General features: G+C 40.3%; 1 protein-coding gene across 1 annotated transcript in view; it reads right to left on the minus strand.

Annotated features, from left to right (window-relative positions):
* The window catches only part of ipo11 (importin 11), an 880,228-nt gene that overhangs the window by 320,544 nt on the left and 534,287 nt on the right, over positions 1-25,397 (minus strand). The window contains exons 24-25 of the mRNA XM_085965921.1: positions 11,870-11,965; positions 10,681-10,794 (exon numbers count right to left, since the gene is read on the minus strand). Coding sequence (XP_085822047.1) covers positions 10,681-10,794; positions 11,870-11,965 — 210 coding nt within the window. The remainder of the gene's footprint in view (positions 1-10,680; positions 10,795-11,869; positions 11,966-25,397) is intronic.

Below are 25,397 nucleotides of genomic sequence, written 5' to 3' on the forward strand. Positions count from 1 at the left end.
TGTCCCAAACAATTGTGATACCTTGTGTATCACAACATATACACTCCAACCCATCTGAAATGATGTGATCTCCTGGGAGAGGCAGAAAAAAGATAAAAAACCCAGGCCAATTTGGGGGAAAAAAATTGAGAATTTCCTCTCCGGCCCATCTCGGCGATCAAAATTAGTTCAGGAGATCACTCTGGCCCTGAATTCCTTGCAGTACCTACTTCCTGTAAGAGGTGATCTCCGCCCCAGCCAGAAACAAATCCAGCTCTCGCTTGAATGATTCAGCGAGTTCTCTTCCACCATATGAGATGGCAGCCTGTTCCAGTGGTCCACTATTCTCTGGGAAAAGAACCACCTCCTGACATCTAACCTAGATTTAGCCTTATACAATTTAAAGTTGTGATCCCTGGTCCTGCCCAACCTATTTAATTCAAATAAACTGTCAGCAGGAACACAATCTAGACCCTTCATTGTCTGATAAACCTCAATCAGATCCCCCCCTAAGTCTACACTTCTGTAAAGTATAGAGTCACAACTCTTTTAGCCTATCTTGATAACTAAGATGCTTTAGACTGGGAATTAGTCTAGTGGCCCTCCTCTGCACCCTTTCCAAAGCCTCAATATCACCCACTATGTGAGGAGACCAAAACTGGACACAGTATTCCAAGTGCAGCCTGACTAAGGTCTTGTACAAGGACAAAACGGTATGCCTCGTCTTGTACTCAATTGTCCTATGGATACACCCCAACACCCTATTTGCTCTAGCTATCGCTACACAGCATTGCTCATGTACCTTTAAGGAGGTAAGCACTAGAATGCCCAAATTTCTTTCTATCGCCATCGTCTTTTATGCCTTTTCCTGAAGGGTATATTAATGTTGAGCATTTCCCCAGCCCACATACGTAACACTGCACTTATCTAAGTTATACATCATTTTCCAGTCTTGAGCCCAATCTCCCAACACATTAAGATCTGCCTGAAGCAGACAAGCATCATCTACAGTTCTAACAGTCGCACAGATTGTGGTATCATCTGCAAATTTGCAGATTGTGCCCCCAACACCTACATCCAGATCATTAATAAAAATAGTAAAGAGCAATGGTCCCAACACTGATCCCTGCGGGACACCACTGGTGACCGGTCTGATGATGCAGATGATGGCTCTCATTGCTTAAAAAAAGCAGCATTTAAGATGGATAATCCAAAATTGTTCCTATGGTTTATAAACTTTATGCTAAAAGGCTTATGTCCATACCTCTCCAGAGCTGTCCTGAAATGCTCTCTCTCCTAAAACTTTGATGGAAACCCACAAAACGTAGGTCATAGTTCTTCACCGACATCTCTCTCACACAGGAATTGACAAAATTGGGTGCATCTCTGTCCAACTGACAGATGCAATCTCCACTGAAGTCTAGTTTGCAATATTGCGGCTTTCGCATCTTCAGAAAGTCCCAAAGTGCTTTACAGCCAATTAATTACTTTTGAAGTGTAGTCAGTTTTTACATAGGCAAACTTAGCAGCCAATTTTGCCTGAGAATGATTGGATATAAGAGGAAGTGGAGGCTTTGGTCTTTTTCTTTCTTGTCCCTGCTTACAGCCCTGACTGGAAGGCATCAATCATGAAGCCAATCTTCCCCTAGTCGGAAAGGAAGTCAGTTTCTTGACCTGGACTGACATTGTTTCTTTAAGGACATACTTAGAATGAACCATAGGTTTTGTTGGTATGTGTTCAGGCTTTTCGGAGTTTTTATTTCATATTTTGTCCAAAAATAGGCTGCTGCCTGAAATGAACAGCATCATCAGCCTTTTCTCAAAATCCAGCAGGAAGCTGTTATTCTCAGTCATTGGGACATTGTACTACGTTAAAGGCGCTATATAAAAGTAAATTGCTGTCATATAATGTGGCATAGATAATACATAGGGCAGGTTGTATTGATTTGTATGTGGGTTCAATGACGACACATTCATGAAAGAGAATGTCTTTTAATCTAAAGCTTGTTCATCTAAGTTAACAGCATTACAGGAGACACCATGTTAGAGATCCATCTAAAGCGAAACTAAAACTAAACTCTCTCTCTCACATGCCCTCTGCTGGTAAGGCATAAATAATCAAACAGGCAAATATGCTGGTAAGGCATAATAATCAAACAGGCAAATACCATCACTATTTGCTGATATCATTACACAGGTGTCCTGGCTTGTGTGTCAAAAATATCCAAGGTGCAGCAGCTTTGCCATCTCATGAATATTGCCCAGATTAGCCCACAACTGATCATGAATGTATATTCAAATTCCAAGGAACAAACTTTATCCAGTTTATCCAACAGATCACAGCATATAAGTTTAGGTGCAGAGGCCCTTCAGCCCATTTAATCCTGACCTTCTGGAAGGTTAATTCTACCATTTTCTTATTGCTGCATCTAGACTAGCTCTTAAATGAAAGACTTATCACTCCGTGGAGGAAGATTACAGAATGCCCATATATCCATGCATAAAAGCAGATTTTATGATCATTCTATCTATGCACTAACTAGCTGAGCCTATTGCACACCTTGTTCATTTAAATCTGTTTAATAAATGCAAACAGGCTGCACTCCAGATTTGTGAAAACTTACACAAGCATGGACAGGCCTCAACTTTTTCTGGTGCATTTTCTCACACATTCTATGTGTTTCAATGACAAGTATTTAGGCGAGATACCGGCATAGCGAAGCTTCTGTAGAAGCAGGGCAACTCAGACACCAACTTCCGGATTTCCACGTTTAACTTTGCATGTGTGGTTGCCTCACCGTTATTATTACCACAAAATCCAGGTCCCTATCTTCCACTTGCACAGTTTTATTCTCCAGTGTGAGAACTGAGAAATAGAAAATAAATGAAGTAATATAATGGGGATGGTTCATACATTTCACTCTGGAATCAGGTGGAGCTATCGAAATAGTAAGCTTGACATAGAATGGTCCAATGTTCAGTGAAGCAGCTCAACATTAATGCACCAAACATCAGGCTTTAAGCAACCTTATGACCTTAGGAGCATAAGAACATAAGAAATAGGAGGAATAGGCCATTCGGCCCATTGAGCCTGCTCCGTCATATCATGGCTGATCATCTACCGCATCTCGACTTTCCTGCACTATCCCCATATCCCTTAATATCCAAAAATCTATCGAACTCTGCCTTGAATATACTCAATGACTGAGCCTCCACAGCCCTCTGGGGGTAGAGAATTACAAAGATTCACCACCTTCAGTGAAGAAATTTCTCCTCATCTCAGTCCTAAATGGCTGACCCCTTATTCTGAGACTGTGACCCCTGGTTTTAGACTCCCCAGCCAAGGGAAACATCCTCCCTGCATCTACCCTGTCAAGCCCTGTAAGAAGTTTGTATGTTTCAATGAGATCACCTCTCATTCTTCTAAACTCTAGAGAATATAGGCCTTGCGTACTCAATCTCTCCTCATAGGAGGAGGCCCCCATCCCAGAAACCAGTCTGGTGAACCAAGTTGCACTCCCTCTATAGCAAGTATACCCTTCCTTCGGAAAGGAGACCAAAACTGTACACAATACTCCAGGTGTGGTCTCACCAGGGCCCTATATAATTGCAGTAAGGCGTCATTACTTTTATACTCAAATCCTCTTGTAACAAAGGCCAATGTACCATTTGCTTTCCTAATTGCTTGCTGTACCTGCATGTTAACTTTCAGTGATTCGTGTATAAGGACACCCAGGTCCCTCTGAACACCAACATTTCCCAATCTGTCACCATTTAAAAAAATACTCTGCTTTTCTATTTTTCCTACCAAAGTGGATAACTTCACCTTTCTCCACATTATATTCCATTTGCTATGTTCTTGCCCACTCATTTAGCCTGTCTATATTCCCTTGAAGCCTCTTTGCATCCTCCTCACAACTTTGTTTCCCATCAAACGTATCAGCAAACTTGGATATATTACATTCAGTCTCTTCATCCAAATCATTGATGTAGATTGTGAATAGCTGAGGTCCAAGCACTGATCCTTGCGGTCCCCCACGAGTTACAGCCTGCCAACCCGAAAATGACCTGTTTATTCTTACTCTCTGTTTTCTGTCCATTAGCCAATCCTCAATTCGTGCTAGTACATTATCCCCAATCCCATGAGCCCTAATTTTGTTTAATAACCACTTGTGTGGCACCTTATCGAATGCCTTCTGAAAATTCAAATACATCATATCCATTGGTTCCCCCTCCTTTATTTTCTGCTAGTTTCAACCTCAAAAAATTCTAACAGCTTTGTCAAACACGATTTCTCTTTCATAAATCCGTGTTGACTCTGCCCAATCCCATTATTATTTTCTAAGTGTCCTGTTACCATGTCCTTAATAATAGATTCTAGCATTTTCCCTACTACTGATGTCAGGCTAACTGGTCTGTAGTTCCCCGTTTTCTCTCTCCCTTTCTTAAATAGTAGGGTTACATTTGCTACCTTCCAATCCGCAGGAACCGTTCCTAGAATCTATGGAATTTTGGAAGATGACAACCAATGCATCCACTATCTCTATAGCCACCTCTATCCAAACCCTAGGATGTAGGCCATCAGGTCCAGGGTTATCGGCTTTCAGTCCCATTAATTTCTCCAGTACTATTTTTTTACTAATACTAATTTCTTTCAGTTCCTCATTCTTGCTGGACCCTTGGTTCTCCACTATTTTTTTTGCGTCTTTTTCCATGAAGACAGACACAAAGTATTTGTTTAATTTCTCTGCCATTTCCTTATTCCCCATTATAATGTCTCCTGTCTCAGCCTGTAAGGGACCCACATTTACTTTCGATAATCTTTTCATTTTTACATACCTATAGAAGCTTTTACAGTCTGTTTTTATGTCTCTCGCTAGTTTACTCTCATTCTATTTTCCCTTTCTTCATCAATTTCTTGGTCCTCTTTTGCTGCCAAACCTCAGGCTTAATACTTTTTTTTGGCAACATTATAAGCCTCTTCCCTTGATCTAATACTATCTTTAACTTCTCGTTAGCCACGGTTGGACCACTTTTCCTGTGGGGTTTTTGTGCCTTAAAGGAATGTATATTTGTTGTAAATTATGTATTAATTCTTTAAATGCTAGTCATTGCTCGTCCACTGTCATACTTTTTAATGCAGTTTCCCAATCTACCTTAGTCAACTCGCCCCTCATACCTACATAGTTTGCATTGTTTAGATTTAAGACCCCAGTTTCGGATTTACTCAACATAGAGTTCAACAATTTCAGATCATAACCTCGGCCCCCATCATATATATATGTTTTATCCACACTCTGTCTGTCTTTTTTGCTTCTCCCCCCACATGGCAGCTGTCTTTCATTCTGCCAGCGCAATTTACACTTCATCTAGAGCCATCCTTTGTTTCTTAACCTGTCCCATTACCATCTCCTTTTGCCTTTAATATCTCTTAGCCGCTTCCGCTTTCTATCCTATCACAGACCTTCCCTTTTGTTCTTTCATCCCCTCCCCCCTTTCCCAGCGCTACACTTGCTTAAAAATCTGTCCCATTTCCTGCTTTTTTCCAGTTCTGACGAAAGGTCATCGACCTGAAACATTAACTCTGTTTCTCTCTTCACAGGTGCTGCCTGACCTGCTGAGTTTCTCCAGCATTTTCTGCTTTTATTTCAGACTTCCAGCATCTGCAGTATTTTCTTTTTGTATTCGGATTTAACTAAATCACTTTCAAACTCAATATAAAATTCTATCATATTATGGTCACTCTTCCCTAAAGGCCCCTTTACTACAAGGTTATTAATTAACCCTTTCTCATTGCACAATACTAGATCTAAAATAGCCTGTTCCCTAGTTGGTTCCTCAACATACTGATCTGGAAAACTATCTTGTATACATTCCATGAATTAGTCCTCCACACCATTAATGCAAATTTGGTTTGCCTAGTCTGACGTAATAAAACTCACTATGCACTTGGTTTGAGCATAAAGCAAGGCTTTAATCAACTTGTTTCAGAACATGGAGGTCTAGTTGTACTTCACTAGTTCCTTGTCTTACAAAATGCCCCTGGAAAGCTGGGCCCACGCCTGAGTATTTATACTCCTTGGACGGCGCCACCAGCAGGCCGTCCAGCGTTATTTCATGAGTAGTTTCTTGATGAATGATGAGATTTATAACACAGTCTATATGTCGATTAAAGTCCCACATGATTACTGTATTACCCTTGTTGCATGCGCCTCTACATTCCTGATTTATACTCTGCCCTACATTACAACTACTGCTTGGGGGCCTATAAACAACTACCACCAATGTTTTCTGCCCCTTGCTGTTTCTTAGCTCCACCCAAACTGATTCTACTTCTTGATTTTCGTAGCTAAGATCTTGTGGGTGGCAGAGAGCTAGCAAATATTCTCAAGAAAGACATCAAATGAAAAAAGAGGTACACAAAAGTAATAGTGACAGAAATTCTGAGATCAATTGAAGAACATGCCAGTCCCATTAGAAAGGAGAGGAGAGAGTGAGCAAGAGTAAGGAAGGAGGGAACAATGTAGGAATGCAACAAGGCAGCAATTTGTGCTTCTGTGGGGACTGAGTCACTGACTAGTCACCGGCTGCCTCAGGCGGGGAGCTTGCGTCTGCCCATTTTACCAGTCTATGTCCTCCTGAAGTATGTTACTGCCCTCCTCATTGTTTACAACATTTCTGAGTTTAGTTTCATCTGCAAACATTGAAATTATGCCCTGTATACCCAAGTCTAGGTCATTAATGTATATCAAAAAGAGCAGTGGTCCTAATACCGACACCTGGGGAGCACCACTCTATACTTCCCCCTCCAGTCTGAAAAACAACCGTTCACCACTGCTCTTGGCTTTCTGTCCCTTAGCCAATTTTATATCAATGCTGCCACTGTGTTAGAAACTAGGGGTGCCTAAAAATGTATATGGCTACATGAATAATACTGTTTTTAAATGATAAGTTTTGTTTTCCTGGAAAGCTTGCATTAGAATTTGAGACAGTCTTTTTAATCAGTTAGATTAGGTGAAACATAAACATTCCACACGGGGGCCCATAGGATGGCCCTGCCAGGCTAGTTATCTGTTGCTTGTAAGTTAGGGTTTTGACTTTGTTAATGTATCTTTAATTTGGCCAGTAAAGGCCCAACCTATGTTTCTTCCATTATTACTAATAACCATATTATAATCTCCACAGGTTTGTTAGATGAAGGTGAGATAGCCCAAGCAGCTGCAAGTTGCTATGTATTTTTGAAAGGGGAAAAAAAGTATAAAGCAACAGCTATTGAACACTGAAAACAGCGCAAAACAATAATTCATGGGAATGTAAAAGTTCTGAGAGAAAAGTTCACAGCAGAAAAAGGGAGTAAATCATAGACCTTACTTGTGAAGGTCAGAGTGGTGAGATAGCGACTGGTTAATGTGTGACAGCTCTGACTGGGGCCTTGTACTTGCTGGGTTAAGGGGGAGAGAGAGTAAAAAGAGATAAGATGGATTCCAATGGAGGAACCTTCAAATAATGAAAACTAGGATGAAGTAATGAGACCCTCTTTTGGGGAGGGCTTTCATCCAAGCACCAAGACAAAGAACTTAACCTGTTGATGAAGTTTTGGAGGAACCTCTATAGGTTAAATGGTCTTGTCAATAACTTGGCCTCAGGCCCACCCCTAAAAAGAGAATAAAAAGTGACACCCCAAGGGCTTGCACACAGACGGTGGAAGGAAGAGCTGAACAGCTGGTCGAACGCTCTTTTAAGAGTGATCAACTGCACTACCCTCATCAACCCTCTCCGTATCTTCAAAGAACTCAATCAAGTTAGTTGATCACGATTTGCCTTTCACAAATCCGTGCTGACTTTCATTTATTAGCCCATACTTCTCCAATTGCCATTTAATTTTGTCCCAGATTATTGTCTCTAAAAGTTTCCCCACCAACTGTTTTTGGAGATTTAAAAAAAATGTAAAATATTTTTTTTTTTTAAATTACTTTTCCTTTCTGTCTCTTTTCTCTCTCTCACTTAATCCAATCTTTCTTTCCCTCTCTATTTCTGCACCTGATTTGACATTGACTTTACCCACTCTAAGTTACACTTCCTTCTCCATCCTTGTGCTGTTTATTTTGCCGTTAGCTGCCCTGCTACAGCAAAATATGTCCCATGATGTTTCTATAAGTGAGAGCTGTAAACTCCAATGCATCCTCGGAGACTAACGACAAAGCCTGCACGTGTGATGTTCTACAAAGTAGAGTGCTTCGTGTGCTTTTGTAGTTTGTGGTGTCACTTGATTAACATGGACCAACACTAGTTCTGACTGGTCTATGGTGACACATGATTAGCATCAGTTATTTTACATGTGCACTAATGTATTGAGTATTAATGCTGAATCATAGCACACTGAGAAATGCCTTAAACGGTCAGCAAAATTACCAAGTTAGTGGTTGGGCTATACAGATGAGGAAGGTCACAGGTTCAATCTATGCTTCCCGCTGAGTTAGCTATCAGGCAGGATATCGGTAGAGACACTAAAGTTTCCGTCAGCGTCCCGGGTTAGGAAGGAGAAAGTCAGCGATGGTTCTTGCTCCTGATCATTATCCGGCGACGCCTGCTGGAAGTATATATGTGAAGGTTGGCTGAGGACAGCATTGGGTTCAGAGGAGATGCCCTCCATACTCAAAAGAGTTTGCTGACATTGATATCAAGATGCTCATGAAATAATGACCATTTGGATGAAGTACCTGATGATGACTGACCCCAGTAAAGGACCTCAGGAAGGAGCCAACTCCTTCAGAAGAGGAGGGAAGGGGAGAAAATTGGTAAGGAAAATAAAGTAAACAAAATAAATCTTAAAAATATACATCAAACAATTTACAAGCACTTTGCAATTTGAAGATCTTGAGGATCTTAAAAGAAACCCTCCTTTACGGGACTAACAAGTTGTCAAGCTAATGGGAAAAAAGGTTCCTAATTGTATGTAGACACAAATGTTCAAACCAAACAGAATTCTGCTCAAGAAAAACACTCAATGGATCAATTTGCCTTTCTTCTAGCTGAAGATAACACAGACAGGTAAAGGGAGGAGACATTCTTTAGTAAAAATAATTACAATAATTGTATCAGCATATACGCACACAGTAAAATTGGTTTTCTGAAGCTTTACAAAGACAATGAGAAAAAGCTGCAATTACAGTCACACTTTAATGCTATCTAGTTAAAATACTACTTTTCTATGGATCACAACTTTGATCATATGTGGTGTACTGGAGGAACAAAAGGAAAATAGATCAAAAAGCACTAGCTGTACTTCATGCTTACATCTGACTAACACAATTCAAATTCTGCCTTCAAACCCCTGGCTTTGGTTCTCTCTCTGCTCATCTTCAATTATACCACGTGGTGCATCTGGATCACTTAATTTTATTTTATTTTAAAGCCACATTAAATGCAACCTTTCCACGGATATCTTTTCACAATAACAATGATAAGAAGTTGGTAATCCACAAGCCAAACATTCCCAATATATGGCCTTAATAGTGAATTCTGCTGCAAAGAAAAAATAGACCATATAAAGAATCAAACCACCAATGGTGCTCTCAGTGGAACTGAAAAGTGGCTGTGAAATACTGCCAATATGAATGTATCATAGGCAGAGACGCAAGCTAAATATTTCAAGATGAGACTTTATGTTACATCTTTTCAAAGTGGATTTTAAAATTCAATATTTAGAGTTCAATTTAGTTAATAAATATTCACAGCTGCAATTGATTTGCTGCTATCCATCTCAAACTGGTATCTGTGGATAGCAAAGCACGGCCAGCAGACCAGATTTTATACTGTCTACCATGTATTGTTGCATCCGTCATCAAGGTCAGTGACATCTGTGCATATGCATTTAAATGCATGTGGAGAGCTCCACTCCCAGACAGGTAACATTTAAGGTTAGAAGAACAAGGGCAAAACCACCTACCTACCAAAAGTAAAATAATTATCAAGTGTCCAGGCACTTTTAAAATGTGGCTTTATACAAGCCTGGACTCATACTGCATAGAGTGTAAGCTCAAACCCATGTAAGACAGCCTCCTGCAGAGGGTTTTTACACCTCTCAGTTTTAGTGCACTTGGAAGTCAGATCAGACGCCATAGTGACACTGCAACTTTCTCATCAATGTGCTTTTGCACAGCCTCGAGAGTGGCAGCATAACTGCATCCTAAATTATTTAATTTTTGGGGGGTGGGGGGGAGGGAATGGGGAAAAAAAATAGTACCATCACGAAAGAATCATCACTACAAGGATTGCAGCAGTTCAAGGCACATCACCACCTTCTCGGGGCATTTAAGGATGGGCAATAAATGCAGTCTGGTCAATATCACTCACATCCAGAGAAAAAAAAACTGCTCCTCCTCTTCATGCACTTGGTTGGTGTGAGGTTGTACTTTGCTATTTTGCAGTCAATTTAATTATCTGCAATAGTATTGAAATTTCAGTTGTCCACCTTTGCTATACTACTTTTCCTACCTTCTGGGTAATGTACAACTGTCAGTTTCCAAACCTGACACACTTATTTGCTGCTCATTAATGAAAGGCAAGAATATCTCGATCAAGCTAAGCACAGCATTTGAGGCAGAAGTAATTTTTGTGAAATGCTCTTGGATTTCAGTAAACAGATGCCAATTTCAACTGGGCTAACACGTTTCAAGAATTGCACTTGTTAGCACTTACCTCCTGGTTGAGTTCTAATGCAATCTGGTTAAGAAGGGAAGAGAAGAACCCCGTATTTTGCAATAGTACCCGTCCTGCGATACCTAGGTATGTAGACATTACCACTGGATACTTCTGAAGTACAAGGAAATAATAAAAGTAAAATATGGTTTTTACAAACAGCATATTTTTAAAAATCTGTACAACATGGCTCATTTATGTTCTTAAAAATGTACGTCAAAAAATAAATCAATTTTGAAGGCTTCCTTTGTAAAACACTCAGTTCTCCATGTTGTGTGGGGGAAAAAAAGCAAGCTACTATCCAGTGGTGTAAACCAAGGGAACTGCTCAATTTTCTTGCAGTGGTGTGATTTGTCTGTTTCCTGGCTGACTGCAAGCCATCTTAAATGATTTTACTTAAAATGCTGACCTCTTTGTTGAAACTTAGTGCGACTACATTGCAAGTGGTTTCATAAGATGAAAGCTCAGCATTTCTCCTTTGGTTTCCCAGTCAACTGTCAATAGCTCGAGCTAACTAAAGGTACTAAACACCCTCATTAAGTAACTTCATTATAACTTGTAATATAGTATAATGCAAGAATCATACAAATTTTAATGAACTCAACAAAAAACTTTTTTATAAAAATAATTCTTACCCACAGAGAGCAAGTCAATTTTCCCGAGTACATGGAATTAGAACTTGGAGATGTATTTTAACAGGGAGTCAAACAAACTAACAGCACCCATGTCTTAAACAGTTGATACAAAACTCAAAAAGCTGTAAAAACTTCCCAATAGTAAATTCTGCCAAGTAGTAGATGTCAGATATGGGTTCTTAACAGGGACTCAAACACATTAGCAATAACCATTTAAGAAACATTTGATACGTAATGCAAAGTCTTCTAAAATATTGATTAATTAGTACGAAGAAATATTGCCCTTCCCCACAGGATTTTTATACACTCCATGTCTTTAAGGTAATAACCAGCAACAGAAATTATTTCTGAGTATTTCTATCATTATTAACAAGAATTTCATTAAGCTACTGGGCAGGAATGCTCTGGAGATTCCTACAAGCTTCTTCATGGGTTTTTCTTGTAAACTATGTGCATGCTTGTTCTGCAATTGCTTTGTTTAACTTTACATTTCTACTAAATTGCTTAAGAGCATGTGAATACATCATCCATGCATTATATTTCTAAATTCCTACCTCGCCATCCAAGATTCCTTTAAGGACCGATGGAAGAAGTGGCTGAAACATCTGAGGACCTAATATAGGATTCACTTTTAGGACATTTTCTACAACCTGTTAAAAAAAAAGATTTATTAGCTCCTCAATAGGTTGTCAAGAATTTTGAAACAGATGTTTCAACTGTGGTGTAAAATTCTACATTAAAGCCTCAGTGCATCGGCAGGTGTTTCAGCGGCAGCAGCGGGGCTATAAAAGTCCCAGAGACCAGGTAAGGCCTACCAGTCTCCAGTCTGGGAACTCGGAGGGAAGGAGAGAGGTAAAAAGTAATCCAAGTGTGACGTCACCAGAAAGCGGGTAAGTGATTGGTTGGTAAGTATTTCTCCCTTTTTAAGCTTAAATCTCTTTGGTTTATAGTTTCTAAGGTGCGGTATTCATCATCTAGAATCGGGACAGAGGGTATTTAAAAATATCAAATTTAATTAATTACATAGAATGGGAGATCAGGTGATGTGTTGCTGCTGCAATATGTGGGAGCTGGTGGACACCATTGATGCTCACGGTGATCACATTTGCAGTAAGTGTTGGCTGCTCGAGGAATTCCGGCTCCGTGTTGAAGAGCTGGAGTCCGAGCTTCAAACACTGAGACACATCAGGGAGGGGGAGAGTTACCTGGACTGTGTGTATCACGAGGTAGTCACACCAATTAGATTAATTAATTCAGATGTAGTCCGTGGCCAGGGTCAGGATGGTGTGACTAGAAGTGAGGCAGGTACGGGGATCCAGGAGGTAGTGTTGGAGGAGCCGCAGCCCTTGCACTTGTCCAACAGGTTCGAGGCTCTTACTCCCTGTGAGGATGGGAACAGGGACTGCAGGGAGGATGAGCAACCTGGCCACAGCACCGTGGAGCAGGGGGCCATTCAAGTGGGGGGAGTTAAAAGAAATGTTATAGTGGTAGGGGATAGTATCGTTAGGGGGATAGATAGAGTTCTTTGCAGCCGAGAGCGAGAGTCCCGAAGGCTGTGTTGCCTGCCCGGTGCCAGGGTTAAGGACATCTCCTCTGGACTGGAGAGAAACTTGGAGTGGGAGGGGGAGGATCCAGTTGTCATGGTCCATGTTGGTACCAACGACATAGATAGGACAAGGAGGTTCTGCTGAGGGAGTTTGAGCAGCTAGGGGCCAAATTAAAAAGCAGAACCACAAGGGTAATAATCTCTGGATTATTACCTGAGCCACGAGCGAATTTGGCTAGGACAAATAAAATTAGAGAGTTAAAAGCGTGGCTCAAAGACTGGTGTGGGAGAAATGGGTTTTGCTTCCTGGGACACTGGCACCAGTACTGGGGCAGGAGGGAGCTGTTCCGTTGGGACGGGCTTCACTTGGCCAGTGCTGGGACTAGAGTCCTGGCAGATCATATAACTAGGGCTGTAGAGAGGGCTTTAAACTAACTAGTGGGGGGGAGGTCCCTAGAGAGCAAATAATAAAAATGACAACAGAGAAGGTCACAGACTTAGGTAGCAGTGGGGAAATTAAAAACCAGAGCGTGACAGGAAGGGGCAGAAGGTATGGAGTAAAAGGTAAAGTAATAAAAAGGGCAAAAGCAGGAACTAAATGTCACAAAACATCTTTGAAAGTTCTCTATCTGAATGCACGTGGCATTCGTAACAAAATAGACGAGTTAATGGCACAAATAACTACATATGGGTATGATCTTGTGGCCATTACAGAAACATGGCTGCAGGGTGACAATGCCTCGGAATTAAACATACCAGGTTATTTAACGATCAGAAAGGACAGGCAGGAAGGAAGGGGAGGTGGGGTGGCTATGTTAATAAAGGAAGGAATCACTGTAATACAGAGAAATGATATTGGGTCAAAAGATCAGGATAATGAAACAGTTTGGGTGGAGGTAAGGAATAATAAGGGGAAAAAAACACTAGTGGGCGTAGTCTATAGGCCTCCGAACAGTTGCAACTCTGTTGGACGGAGTGTCAATCAGGAAATAGTTGAGGCTTGTAATAAGGGAACATCTATAATTATGGGGGATTTTAACTATCATATTAATTGGACAAATCAAATTGGGCAGGGCTGCCTTGAGGATGAGTTCATTGAGTGTATTAGGGATGGGTTTCTTGAGCAGTATGTAACTGAACCGACCAGGGGGCAAGCAACCTTAGATCTGGTCCTGTGTAACGAGACGGGATTAATTAAAAATGTCCTAGTAAAGGATCCCCTTGGAATGAGTGACCATAACATGGTTGAATTCCATATTCAATTAGAGGATGAGAAGGTTGGATCTCAAACAAGCGTGCTAAGCTTGAATAAAGGAGACTATGAAGGTATGAGAGCGGAATTGAGTAGAGAGGATTGGGAAAATAGATTAAAGGGTAAGACGATACATGATCAGTGGTGTACATTTAAGGAGTTACTTTACAACTTCCAAAAAAATATATATTCCACCGAGAAGAAAAGGGTGTAAGAGAAAAGACAGCCATCCGTGGCTAAGTAAAGAAATTAAGGATAGTATTTGAATAAAAACAAGGGCATATAAGGTAGTCAAATCTAGTGGGAGGATAGAGGATTGGGAAAACTTTAAAAGACAGCAAAAAATAACAAAAAGATCGATTAAGAAAGGGAAGATAGATTATGAAAGTAAATTAGCAAAAAATATAAAAACAGATAGTAAGAGTTTTTATAGTTATATAAAAAGAAAAAGGGTGGCTAAAGTAAATGTTGGTCCCTTAGAGGATGAGACCGAGAAATTAATGGTGGGAAATATGGAGATGGCAAAAACACTGAATGAATATTTTGTATCAGTCTTTACAGTATAAGACACTAAGAATATCCCAACACTGGACAAACAGGGGGCTAAAGGGGGGGAGGAGCTAAACACGATCAAAATCACTAAGGAAGTGGTACTCGGTAAAATAATGGGACTCAAGGCGGATAAATCACCTGGCCCTGATGGCTTACATCCTAGGGTCTTGAGGGACGTGGCGGTAGGGATTGTGGATGCATTGGTAATAATTTTCCAAAACTCCGTGGACTCAGCAAAGGTCCCGGCAGACTGGAAAACTGCTAATGTAACACCCTTATTTAAAAAGGGCAGTAGACAGAAGGCTGGAAACTATAGACCGGTTAGCCTAACATCTGTGGTAGGTAAAATTTTGGAGTCCATTATTAAGGAGACAGTAACAGGACATTTGGGTAATCATAATTTAATAGGACAAAGTCAGCATGGTTTTATGAAGAGGAAGTCATGTTTGACAAATTTGCTGGAGTTCTTTGAGGAAGTAACATATAGGGTGGATAAAGGTGAACCAGTGGGCGTAGTGTATTTAGACTTCCAAAAGGCATTTGACAAGGTGCCACACAAAAGATTATTGCTTAAGATAAAAAATCACGGGATTGGGGGTAATATTCTGGCATGGATAGAGGATTGGCTATCTAACAGAAGGCAGAGAGTTGGGATAAATGGTTCATTCTCAGACTGGCAATCAGTAACAAGTGGTGTTCCGCAGGGGTCAGTGCTGGGTCCCCAACTCTTTACAATCTATATTAACGATTTGGAGGAGGGGACCGAGTGTAACATATCAAAGTTTGCAGATGATACTAAGATGGGAGGGAAAGTAGTGAGTGAGGAGGACATAAAAAACCTGCAAGGGGACATAGACAGGCTAAGTAAGTGGGCAGAGATTTGGCAGATGGAATACAATACTGGAAAGTGTGAGGTTATGCACTTTGGCAGGAAAAATCGTAGAGCAAGTTATTATCTTAATGGCAAGAAACTGGAAAGTACTGAAGTACAAAGGGATCTGGGGGTCCTGGTGCACGAAACTCAAAAGGTTAGTATGCAGGTGCAGCAAGTGATTAAGAAGGCCAATGGAATGTTGGCTTTCATTGCTAGGGGGATAGAATATAAAAATAGGGAGGTATTGCTTCAGTTGTACAAGGTATTGGTGAGACCGCACCTGGAATACTGCGTACAGTTTTGGTGTCCATACTTAAGAAAGGACATACTTGCTCTCGAATCAGTACAAAGAAGGTTCACTCGGTTAATCCCGGGGATGAGGGGATGGACATATGAGGAGAGGTTGAGTAGATTGGGACTCTACTCATTGGAGTTCAGAAGAATGAGAGGCGATCTTATTGAAACATATAAGATTGTGAAGGGGTTGGATCGGGTGGATGCGGGGAGGATGTTCCTGATGATGGGTGAAACTAGAACTAGGGGGCATAGTCTTAGAATAAGGGGCTGCTCTTTCGAAACGGAGATGAGGAGGAACTACTTCACTCAGAGGGTGGTAGGTCCATGGAATATGCTGCCCCAAAAAGCTGTAGAAGCTACATCATTACATAAATTTAAAACAGAAATAGACAGTTTCCTAGAAGTAAAGGGAATTAAGGGTTACGGGGAGCGGGCAGGAATTTGGACATGAGTCTAGGTTCGGATCGGTCATGGCCCTGTGGGTAGCGGAGCGGGTCCAGGGGCCGTGTAGCCTGATCCTGCTCCTATTTCGTGTGTCTAATTCTGTTAGATTCAGGAGATGGTTCTGTGATAGTAGATTGGCGGTTAGGGTCAGATCAACAATGATCTTATTGAATGGGGGAGCAGGCTCGAGGGGCCGATTGGCCTACTCCTGCTCCTATTTCTTATGTTCTTATGTTCTTATGTAAGATTTTGAAAACACTTTGATAAGGAGAAAGCAGAAAGGATTTTGACTAGAATTTTATTTAATGAACATTACTGTATGTATCTTGAGATGCCAAGCAACATGCATGGTAACAAAGCACCACCAGAATTTTCATTCCAGCATAATCATCTCCTAATACACTGGCCTGTCTTATTTGTAAATCCAGAAGTCTTTGTGCAATATATCAAAGGCAACTGAACATAGCCAGCACAATTAGTCACGTCTCACAGTTACACTTATGTAGCAATTCCAAAATGAACCAATGCAACAAAATAACTTCACATTTACGAGGTACTTTTTGTGTGCCCCCATTTGGAATACATTTATAATCAGCTTTATTTATATTTGCTTAATTTAAATCTAACTCAATCAGAGTGAAAGCTCATTTTTTCTACCCATAGATTTGAAATGATATTTGCAGAGATTCATTTAAGACCTCAGTGGACAATTTCTATCCTCAATTCAGCACATCGAGAAGATTTATTCCTTTTTTGCTTTGCTGACTATATCTGCACAAAGAAAATTCAAATGAGCGTTTCCCTATAAATTCACAAATGCACCCAGTACTACAAAGAAAACTTAAGTCCATCGGTCAATCATTCTTCTCCCTCCATATGTCTTGATGTAGAAAGATTATTCTATACATAGACTTTACTGGATCAACTCTATAAATAAGAGTAACTATTCAATTTGATGAACTTATTGGAAATTTTTAGGAAATTTTAGGGGATAAAATTAATGGCATTTTACACCTCCAGAAATATATTCAACGAGCCTCATACACATACTTACATTAATACTAAACCCTCTGGAGACTATTGGAAATTTTCATATCAAATATCCTTCAATCCTGTCATTTTAATAATACTGAAATACAATGTGCCAATTTCTAATGATTTTTTTCCCAATTTATTTTTCTTTAGATTCAGTTGTTTCACAGGGTACAGCTGAAGCTATTTGGGTTCAGGTGGATCAAGTTATTGGTACCAGATTGAAAAATGACATTTGTTATAGGCCTCTAGATCAAGGAGTCCATTATGATGAGGCAATCTGGGCACCAATTACTCTATTTTGAATAGGACTAATAGTGACAAGGGGTTTGCCCAATACCACTACAGGAAACTCTTTCGTATCCGGCACCGACGGGACCGGGATGGTGCCGGTTGATTAAAAATTCCGGATAACGGAGAGTTATATCTACCGAAGCTATTTTTAACAAACAAAAATTTAAAAAACTCAGCCACCGCAGGAGACTCGGACTCGGCAACATTTCCAGTTATTGAGGTGTTGTTTTCGGAGTATGAATTTTGCCGGTTATTAGAGAATTCTGGATATTTAGGTGCCATTTAAACGAGAGTTCCCTGTATATACAACAAGAGGAGGGCATCCCTTTTACAAATGGCCCAATCAAATTAAAATCATGTCCGAACAGGGGTGATCAGAGGGAATTGGTCCTCCTTGATACACCTAACAGAGTCAGCACAGAGTGTGAATTTCCATTCCTCGATGGCTTTGGTTACAGGCTGGATGTAACACTAGGATATTCAGACTAGGGTTGCAAAGGGGTGGAAAGTTTCCGGTAAATTTCCGGAAATTTTCCACGGGAAGTTTAGCTTGGGAATTTTGCCCAAAAAAGCACATGCTAGCATAATATTGTTTTTTTTGTATTTTTCTTTTTTTTTCCCCCACATGTCCTCTCTTAAAATTACTAACAGAGATGGATTCTTAATTATTAAGGAATTTCTTAATCAATATATGTTTATCTTCTTACTTGGCTTGTTTTAATAATTACAAGTTTTGTGTGTGACTGTGAACAAATGTGTCCTGATTGGTTGGATGAGTGGATGAGCGATTAGCTCCCTCTATTTGTAATATTTGCATATCGAATTGTGATTGGCCTGCAGGCATCTGTAAGACTGCTATAGTTTTTTTAAGATCCAGGTTAGGGGTCCTGAGGGAAGTCATTTTGTTTTCTGCTGATGTGATGATGCAGTAAGTAAATCAGACTTTATACCAAATAAACCAGTTACTTGTTGAACTCTGTTGTCCTTCAATTTAAAATATACAAAATAATACACTACTGGTGATGTAGCATCGTGTGTGTACAGGTCATGCTTCCATCACATGGAGCATCAGCAAAAATGTACTCACCCTGTTGCAATCGTGCTGATCGACCGCAGTTTGACACAGAGATGAATGCCCTTTATTTCTCTGCATAGAACAATGCCACATTTACCGTCGGATGTGTGGAAGCATTTTACCCCAGGCATTAAAGATGGAAAGACTGTGTACATGTGCAAACACTGTAGAAAGCCATATGTAAAGAATGCCACAAAGATGCAGCAGCATTTAACCAAATGCAACAACTTCACTCAAAGCTCACAGCAGTCAGCCCAGAGTTCCTCTGCTTCCATTCAAGAAGATGATGGTTCTCATTCAGCATCAGGCTCCTTATCATCAGCAACTCCTGGCCCACTTGGAAGGTTCTTTGATACAATGGATAACCATAGCCAGACAAATGCAGATGAGTGCCTTGCTCGAGCTGTATATGCAACAGGCTCACCCCTCATGCTCACAGCCAATGTGTACTGGAAGAGATTTTTCAATGTTATTCGCCCTGCATACTGTCCTCCCACCAGACATGCTTTGTCTACTTATTTGCTGGAGGCTGAGTATAACAGAGTCCAAGGAAAGCTCAAAGAAACGATAGCGATGGCAGACTGTGGTGCAGTTATCTCAGATGGGTGGTCAAATGTACGAGGGGAGGGCATCATAAACTACATCGTCTCCACTCCTCTCCCAGTGTTCTTCAAGAGCACAGACACGAAGGACAACAGACACACAGGCACATACATTGCTGATGAGCTGAAAGCGGTCATCAACGATCTTGGATCACAAAAGGTCTTTGCAGTAGTTACTGACAATGCTGCGAATATGAAGGCTGCTTGAGCTCAAGTGGAGGAGGCCTACCCTCATATTACGTCTATTGGGTGCGCAGCTCATGGGCTTAACCTGCTCCTCAAGGACATCATGGGTTTGAGAACCATGGAAGCACTGTACAAGAGAGCCAAGCAAGTTGTTAAGTATGTCAGGGGAAAACAGGTAGTTGCAGCAACCTACAACTCCAAGCAAATGACAAAGAACAAGAACACCACACTGAAGCTGCCCAACAACACTAGATGGGGTGGCGTTGTCATAATGTACAACAGCCTTCTGGAGGGTAAGGAGTCGCTGCAAGAAATGGCAATATCCCAGTCTGGGGATATGGAAACCACCATCAAGAAAATACTGCTGGATGATGTGTTTTGGGAAGAGAGTGGTTAGCAGCCTTAAACTACTCTCACCAGTAGCATCTGCAATTGCTCAGATTGAAGGAGATGACGCTGTCTTGTCAGATGTTCTCAGGCTTTTTACTGATTTAAAAGAACAAATCAGCATTGCCCTACCCACATCCCTGCTGCTCAAAGCAGAGGAGAAGGCAATTGTTCAATTCATACAGACGCGTCAAGAATTTTGTGTCAAGCCGATTCATGCTGCAGCATACATACTGGACCCAAAGCATGTTGGGAGACCAATACTTTCTGGAGAACAGATCAACAGCGCTTACAGTGTGATTTCTACCCTCTCACACCATCTCAATCTGGATGTGGGCAAAGTTCTCTACCAAGCAAAGTCTTTGGAATGGGGATGGGATATGGGAATCATGCAAGCATATCAGTGCACATACCTGGTGGAAGGGACTTTGTGCATCTGAGGCCCTGTCACCTATTGCATCGGTGATACTCCAAATCCCACCTTCATCAGCGGCCTCTGATCGAAACTGGTCACTTTTTGGGAATACGCATACAAAGGTGCGCAACAGGCTGACTAACAAGAGAGTGGAGAAACTGGTGGCTATCCGGGCGAACCTACAACTTATTGAGCCAGATACAGAAGTGTCCACCACACAGCTAGACACTGACACAGAGGAGGAAATGGACACGTCAGAGCCAGAGAATCAAGAGGAGCAATGAGGAGTAGAAGACTCAGAAGACTCATGAGTAGAAGACTGAAAGGGACAAAATAAGGACAAATTACAGGCTAAATAAGCTGACACTCTTTTTATTTTATTTTAGATGGGTCTTTTTTGTGGGGGTTCAATAAAGTTCAAAATTGTAACCTAAATAAAGTTTTGAAAGCCTGTTTTTATTTGTATGGAACAGTATGTCTATTTTGACGACAAAGATAATATAAGGGTCAGAGACAAAAACCATGAGTGTGCAAAAAAACTCAAAATTCCCATAAATTCCTGAAAATTCCCATGGAAAGTTTCCTCTTTTAAAAATTCCCAGAATTTTGCAACCTTAATTCAGACAGTGAATGCCTCTGCGACATCCATTCTACTCCACTGCCATCAAATACGTCCATTACTCGAGTTAATTTGCAGCAAGGGTTCTTCTCTCTGCCAGACGCGTGTCACCCGAGCTGGGAAAAAACAGCTGGGAGTTTTGGAGGAGTGGCTCTGTCAAAATAGACACAGCAGTCAGAAGAGAGCCCCTGCTGAAAGAAACCAAATTCCTTCTCCACCATTTACAAGGCTCAAGTCAGGACTGATGGAGTGGTCACCACTTGACTAGATGGGTGCAGCTGTAACAACATTCAAGAAACTCAACATCATCCAGGATGAAGCGTTTGCTTGATCAACATAACTCACTGAATTCAATATCCACCGAGCCTCCACCATGGGTGCAGATACACATCAACAACTCACCAAGGTTACTTTGACAGCACTTCCCTTCCCTGCGACCTCTGCTACCAAGAAGGACAACAGCAGCAATCTCATGAGAACACCATCATCTCCAAGTTCCCATCCAAGTCACACACTATCTAGACTTGGGTATATATTGACATTGCTTATCATTGGTCAATATTCTGGAATTCCCTACTGGACACCATTGAGAGAGCATCACCAGAAGGACTACAGTGGTGCAGGGAGAATGCCCACCACCACCTACTTAAGACACCTAGGGATAGACAATAAATGCGGCCTTGCCAGTGTCAGCTACATCCTGAGAACAAATTAAGAAAAAATGGATGTATGACAGGGAAGCATGAAGAATGCTGCACCAAAATATTGGATACTTGTGTTTTGCATATTGACAATGGAAATTTTAAATTTTTTTGTGACAATAGAATTTAACTGCTTCCCTCTAGATCCTTATGAAAAAAATCCAGCATTGATGTTATTTTTTTCCCCTGAACAGTAGTGTCACACTTCCATTGTGCAGCTAATAACTGACCACAATTACCTTCACTCCACTCAATATTTTCCTTGTGTCCCCATCTCTCCTAAAAGCATCGACTCTTTGAAGGAATAATAACACAGGTGCCACCACCTTCGATACCATACGTAAGTAGCCATTATTCATGTGTCAGCCTTGACAGTAAGCTACTCAACCACAGAAGGCTTTACAGTCAAGCCTGATCTTGTTCTCATGTCTACACATGCGCACTCCTAGCAGGGTCACTGAATAGTGATCAGGAACAGAAGCACTGGGTGATTTTTCCTTGTGAACCCAAGCAAAACTGTGTTGCTCCAACCTGCCAAGTTAAGATCCGATAGCTTAGCACAAGTTGTGGAACGAACCTAGGAATCAACTGAGCTACATGGCAAAATACCTCACTACATAAACTAAATAAACCATCAGTGGAGACTTCACTCCTGAGTTCATTCTGCTGTCTTGGGACTTCAGGCTCTGCTGAAGCAGTATATCAGGACATATCTCTTCATTTCATGTACGTAGGATCACACAAAGCCAATCTGCTCTAATGTTGTTAAGAACTAGTCCAGTTCCCTTTTGAACCTTCGCAGCAAATCCACACTCACTGCAAGCTCTGGCAACTCCATAGGTTGACGACTCTGTAAAAAGAAATACCTCCTGACATGTAGCCTTATTCGATGCCTACGTAACTTATACCATAACCTGGTCCTCCCTAACTTATTCAACTTATATAGCCTATCCACGTGTAGAAAATCTATTCCTTTCAATATTTTAAAGACCTCAATTCTGGAAATTATGCAAAATCAAAAACAATACAAACAAATGCTATGGATCCCATTCACTGCTTTGGATGCAGAATCATTCTTTTGGATCCTGATACTAGGTGCTGATTCCAACTAAAGTTGATGATGGATAAATGAGAAGATATGTCCAAGGTGGGGCAGGCCTTGATCAAGCACCAACATTAAAAATAAAGAACAGCACTTGGATCAGTGTTAGGCCATTGCTGACTTAGTAAATCAAAAATTGGCAAAAATTTTTTTTTAAATGACTTTAAACTTACAGAAAGTTTGTTTTCCATCAAAATAGAGTCACAAATCTGCAAAAATTGTATAAAGAATAGTACAAACTGCTAACATCAGAAAAAAGAATTGAGGTGTGAAGATCACCTAATCAAGATGGCTGCTGCATACCCATAAAACACATCCATGTTTAAAAAGTGACCTCATTTGTGAACAATAGCCTGCTAAGCAGCATACCATTGAATGTCATCCACTTCTATTAAATAACCTTGTGTCTCGGTACTACCAATATGAATCAATCATCCAACAAGGCAAGGACAGCGCTCCACAAAGGCCAACGGTACAGACAAGTCAGAAGCAGTGATGGAAGCCAGTACATCAGTTAGTAAGTGAGAAAGCTGTGGGGTGTGGGCTCAATTTGAACAAGAAAGGCAAGTTTTAAGTGTCGCTGCAGAAGGCTTTAGTGAAAAGCACAAAAGGAAGCAATGCATCTCGGAATACCAGATACGTCTCAGATTTTACTTGGGTTCATCTGGATCATAAAGGTTTTGGAGAATTAAAGCAGCACCTGAATGCCCAACCAATGCAATGACATTTTTCATCTTCAGCACTTCATTCTCATAAAATTTTCTTGAAGTTTGAAGGTCAGCTTGCAGATACAGTGTTGAATGGTTTCCCCATGTATGACATTCATGTGAAGGATAAACAAAGGAGGAAGAACAACCGGACTAAAAAGTTTACAATCAGACTTAAGTGACAGACATCTGCAAGCAGCATCCATAAATGAGACAAAGAATAAAAGACAATTTAAATGACATATCTGACTTACAATTTTAAAACTAAGCAGGGGAAAACACAGTCACTTGTGCTACAGGCAATGGAATCTAGTATTAAAAATACAATGCTTCAAGGGCATCAATATCAGTGTTATAAAAAATGAATAAAACTATGCATAATAATAAAATAATTATCAGGCTAACATCAAGCAGGTTGGTAGGTTGTCTTTGCTCAATGCACTCGACCATTTCATGAATTCTACCAATGCTATAGATTAAAATGCATGTGTTACTGGTACAAGCTGATCAAAGAATGCATGCAACAAATGTGATGAATGGCCATTTACCATATTGATGATATTCGTTAAAGTTTTGTTAAGGGCCATTACCTAAAGCAGCATCTTACTTGAAGATCACTTTCACAAATGATCCAACATACTGTCCCACAAAGTGATGGGGTGCAAGCCTGTGACTGTGATTCCCCACATATTGAATTCCTGATCACAAATTCAAGTAGATGATCACAAGCAGACAGCCATGAAAAGTTGCTGAGTAAAGATTTAACCTATTTTATCATTGCAAACCTCTGTTTTAATTTTATAATAGAAGAATTATTGGATAAAATGAGGACAGCCATTTCAAATTTCAGGCAGGAAAGGTTATCAGCAAAAAATGCTAATGAAAACTACCAGCACTTAACAAAAAATCCCTGTGATAAACCTTTCATTTTAAAAATGGCAACAAAAGCAAAACAGAGTTAGATTTCTGGATAATGTATGCTGCACAAGCAGCTTAGGCGATGTTTTGTTTAAAATAGCTTTCAGAAATCTAATTATTTTCAGATTTCTGAGATCTATCCTCATATCAGTGATGAGCCCATTTACCTAATTTAAAAAGTTATTAGTAGCAGATTCCATCATTAACTATCCAGTCCATTAATAAATTTCCTATTTCTAAGCTATATTCATTTATTAAGAATAATATGCTTTACACACTGCAGGAGAAAAGTGCATCATAATTGCTAATGTACGTATGAGGATATGCAAAGGTTCAAAATCTCTAGTTACACTGAAGATTGCTCTAAATTATTCAGATTATATTATAGACAGGAAGTGTCAAAATGTTAAAAATGAGTAAATTAGAGTTTTGTGAATAAAAAGAAGAAATTGCTATAATTGAAGTATAAATTGAGACTGTTAAAGCCTTTGGATTTGCTTTTTAAAAAATTTAATTTTGAACTCAGTTCACTCATTGATTAATTGGTTTTAATCAGTGATTTCCATGCCACTACTTGAAGTTGATTTTGAAAAGAAATGATAATCAAGTCAATTCTTTTTTAAAAAAAGGCTGCACTGTGTGTTTATTAAAGTTCATGCATATGTAAATTAAAACTGAAGGTATCTGAGAAGCAATTAAAGGTTTTATCTCCCAACTGTAATACAGGGTACTGATTATTCCCATATTTGAACTAGCTAAGCATTTGGGTGGCACAATGAGTTCAGTACACTATCCTTTCAAGTGTGAATCTGGGTTTTAATCCATTCCAAACTGATTGGATGAACGTCCTTGCTCTCTGCCAGCTTTAACGATGCTGATTAAGATGAGTTTGGCCTGTCCTAACCATACGAGGCGTACTGGGGGAGGAAATGTTTCATTGCACATGAGCAGAATATCAAAAAAATATTGCAACATGTTTGATACAGTCATCGGTTATAGCCACAAAAATCTCCAATTACGAGTGTCACCTTGCCGTGAAATTTGAAAATCAGAAATTCATTAGAAAAGCCTGAAATCGG

This window comes from Somniosus microcephalus, chromosome 2, assembly GCF_052327205.1.
Source record: "Somniosus microcephalus isolate GS21.2 chromosome 2, FLI_Smic_1.0, whole genome shotgun sequence".
Lineage (NCBI taxonomy): Eukaryota > Metazoa > Chordata > Chondrichthyes > Squaliformes > Somniosidae > Somniosus > Somniosus microcephalus.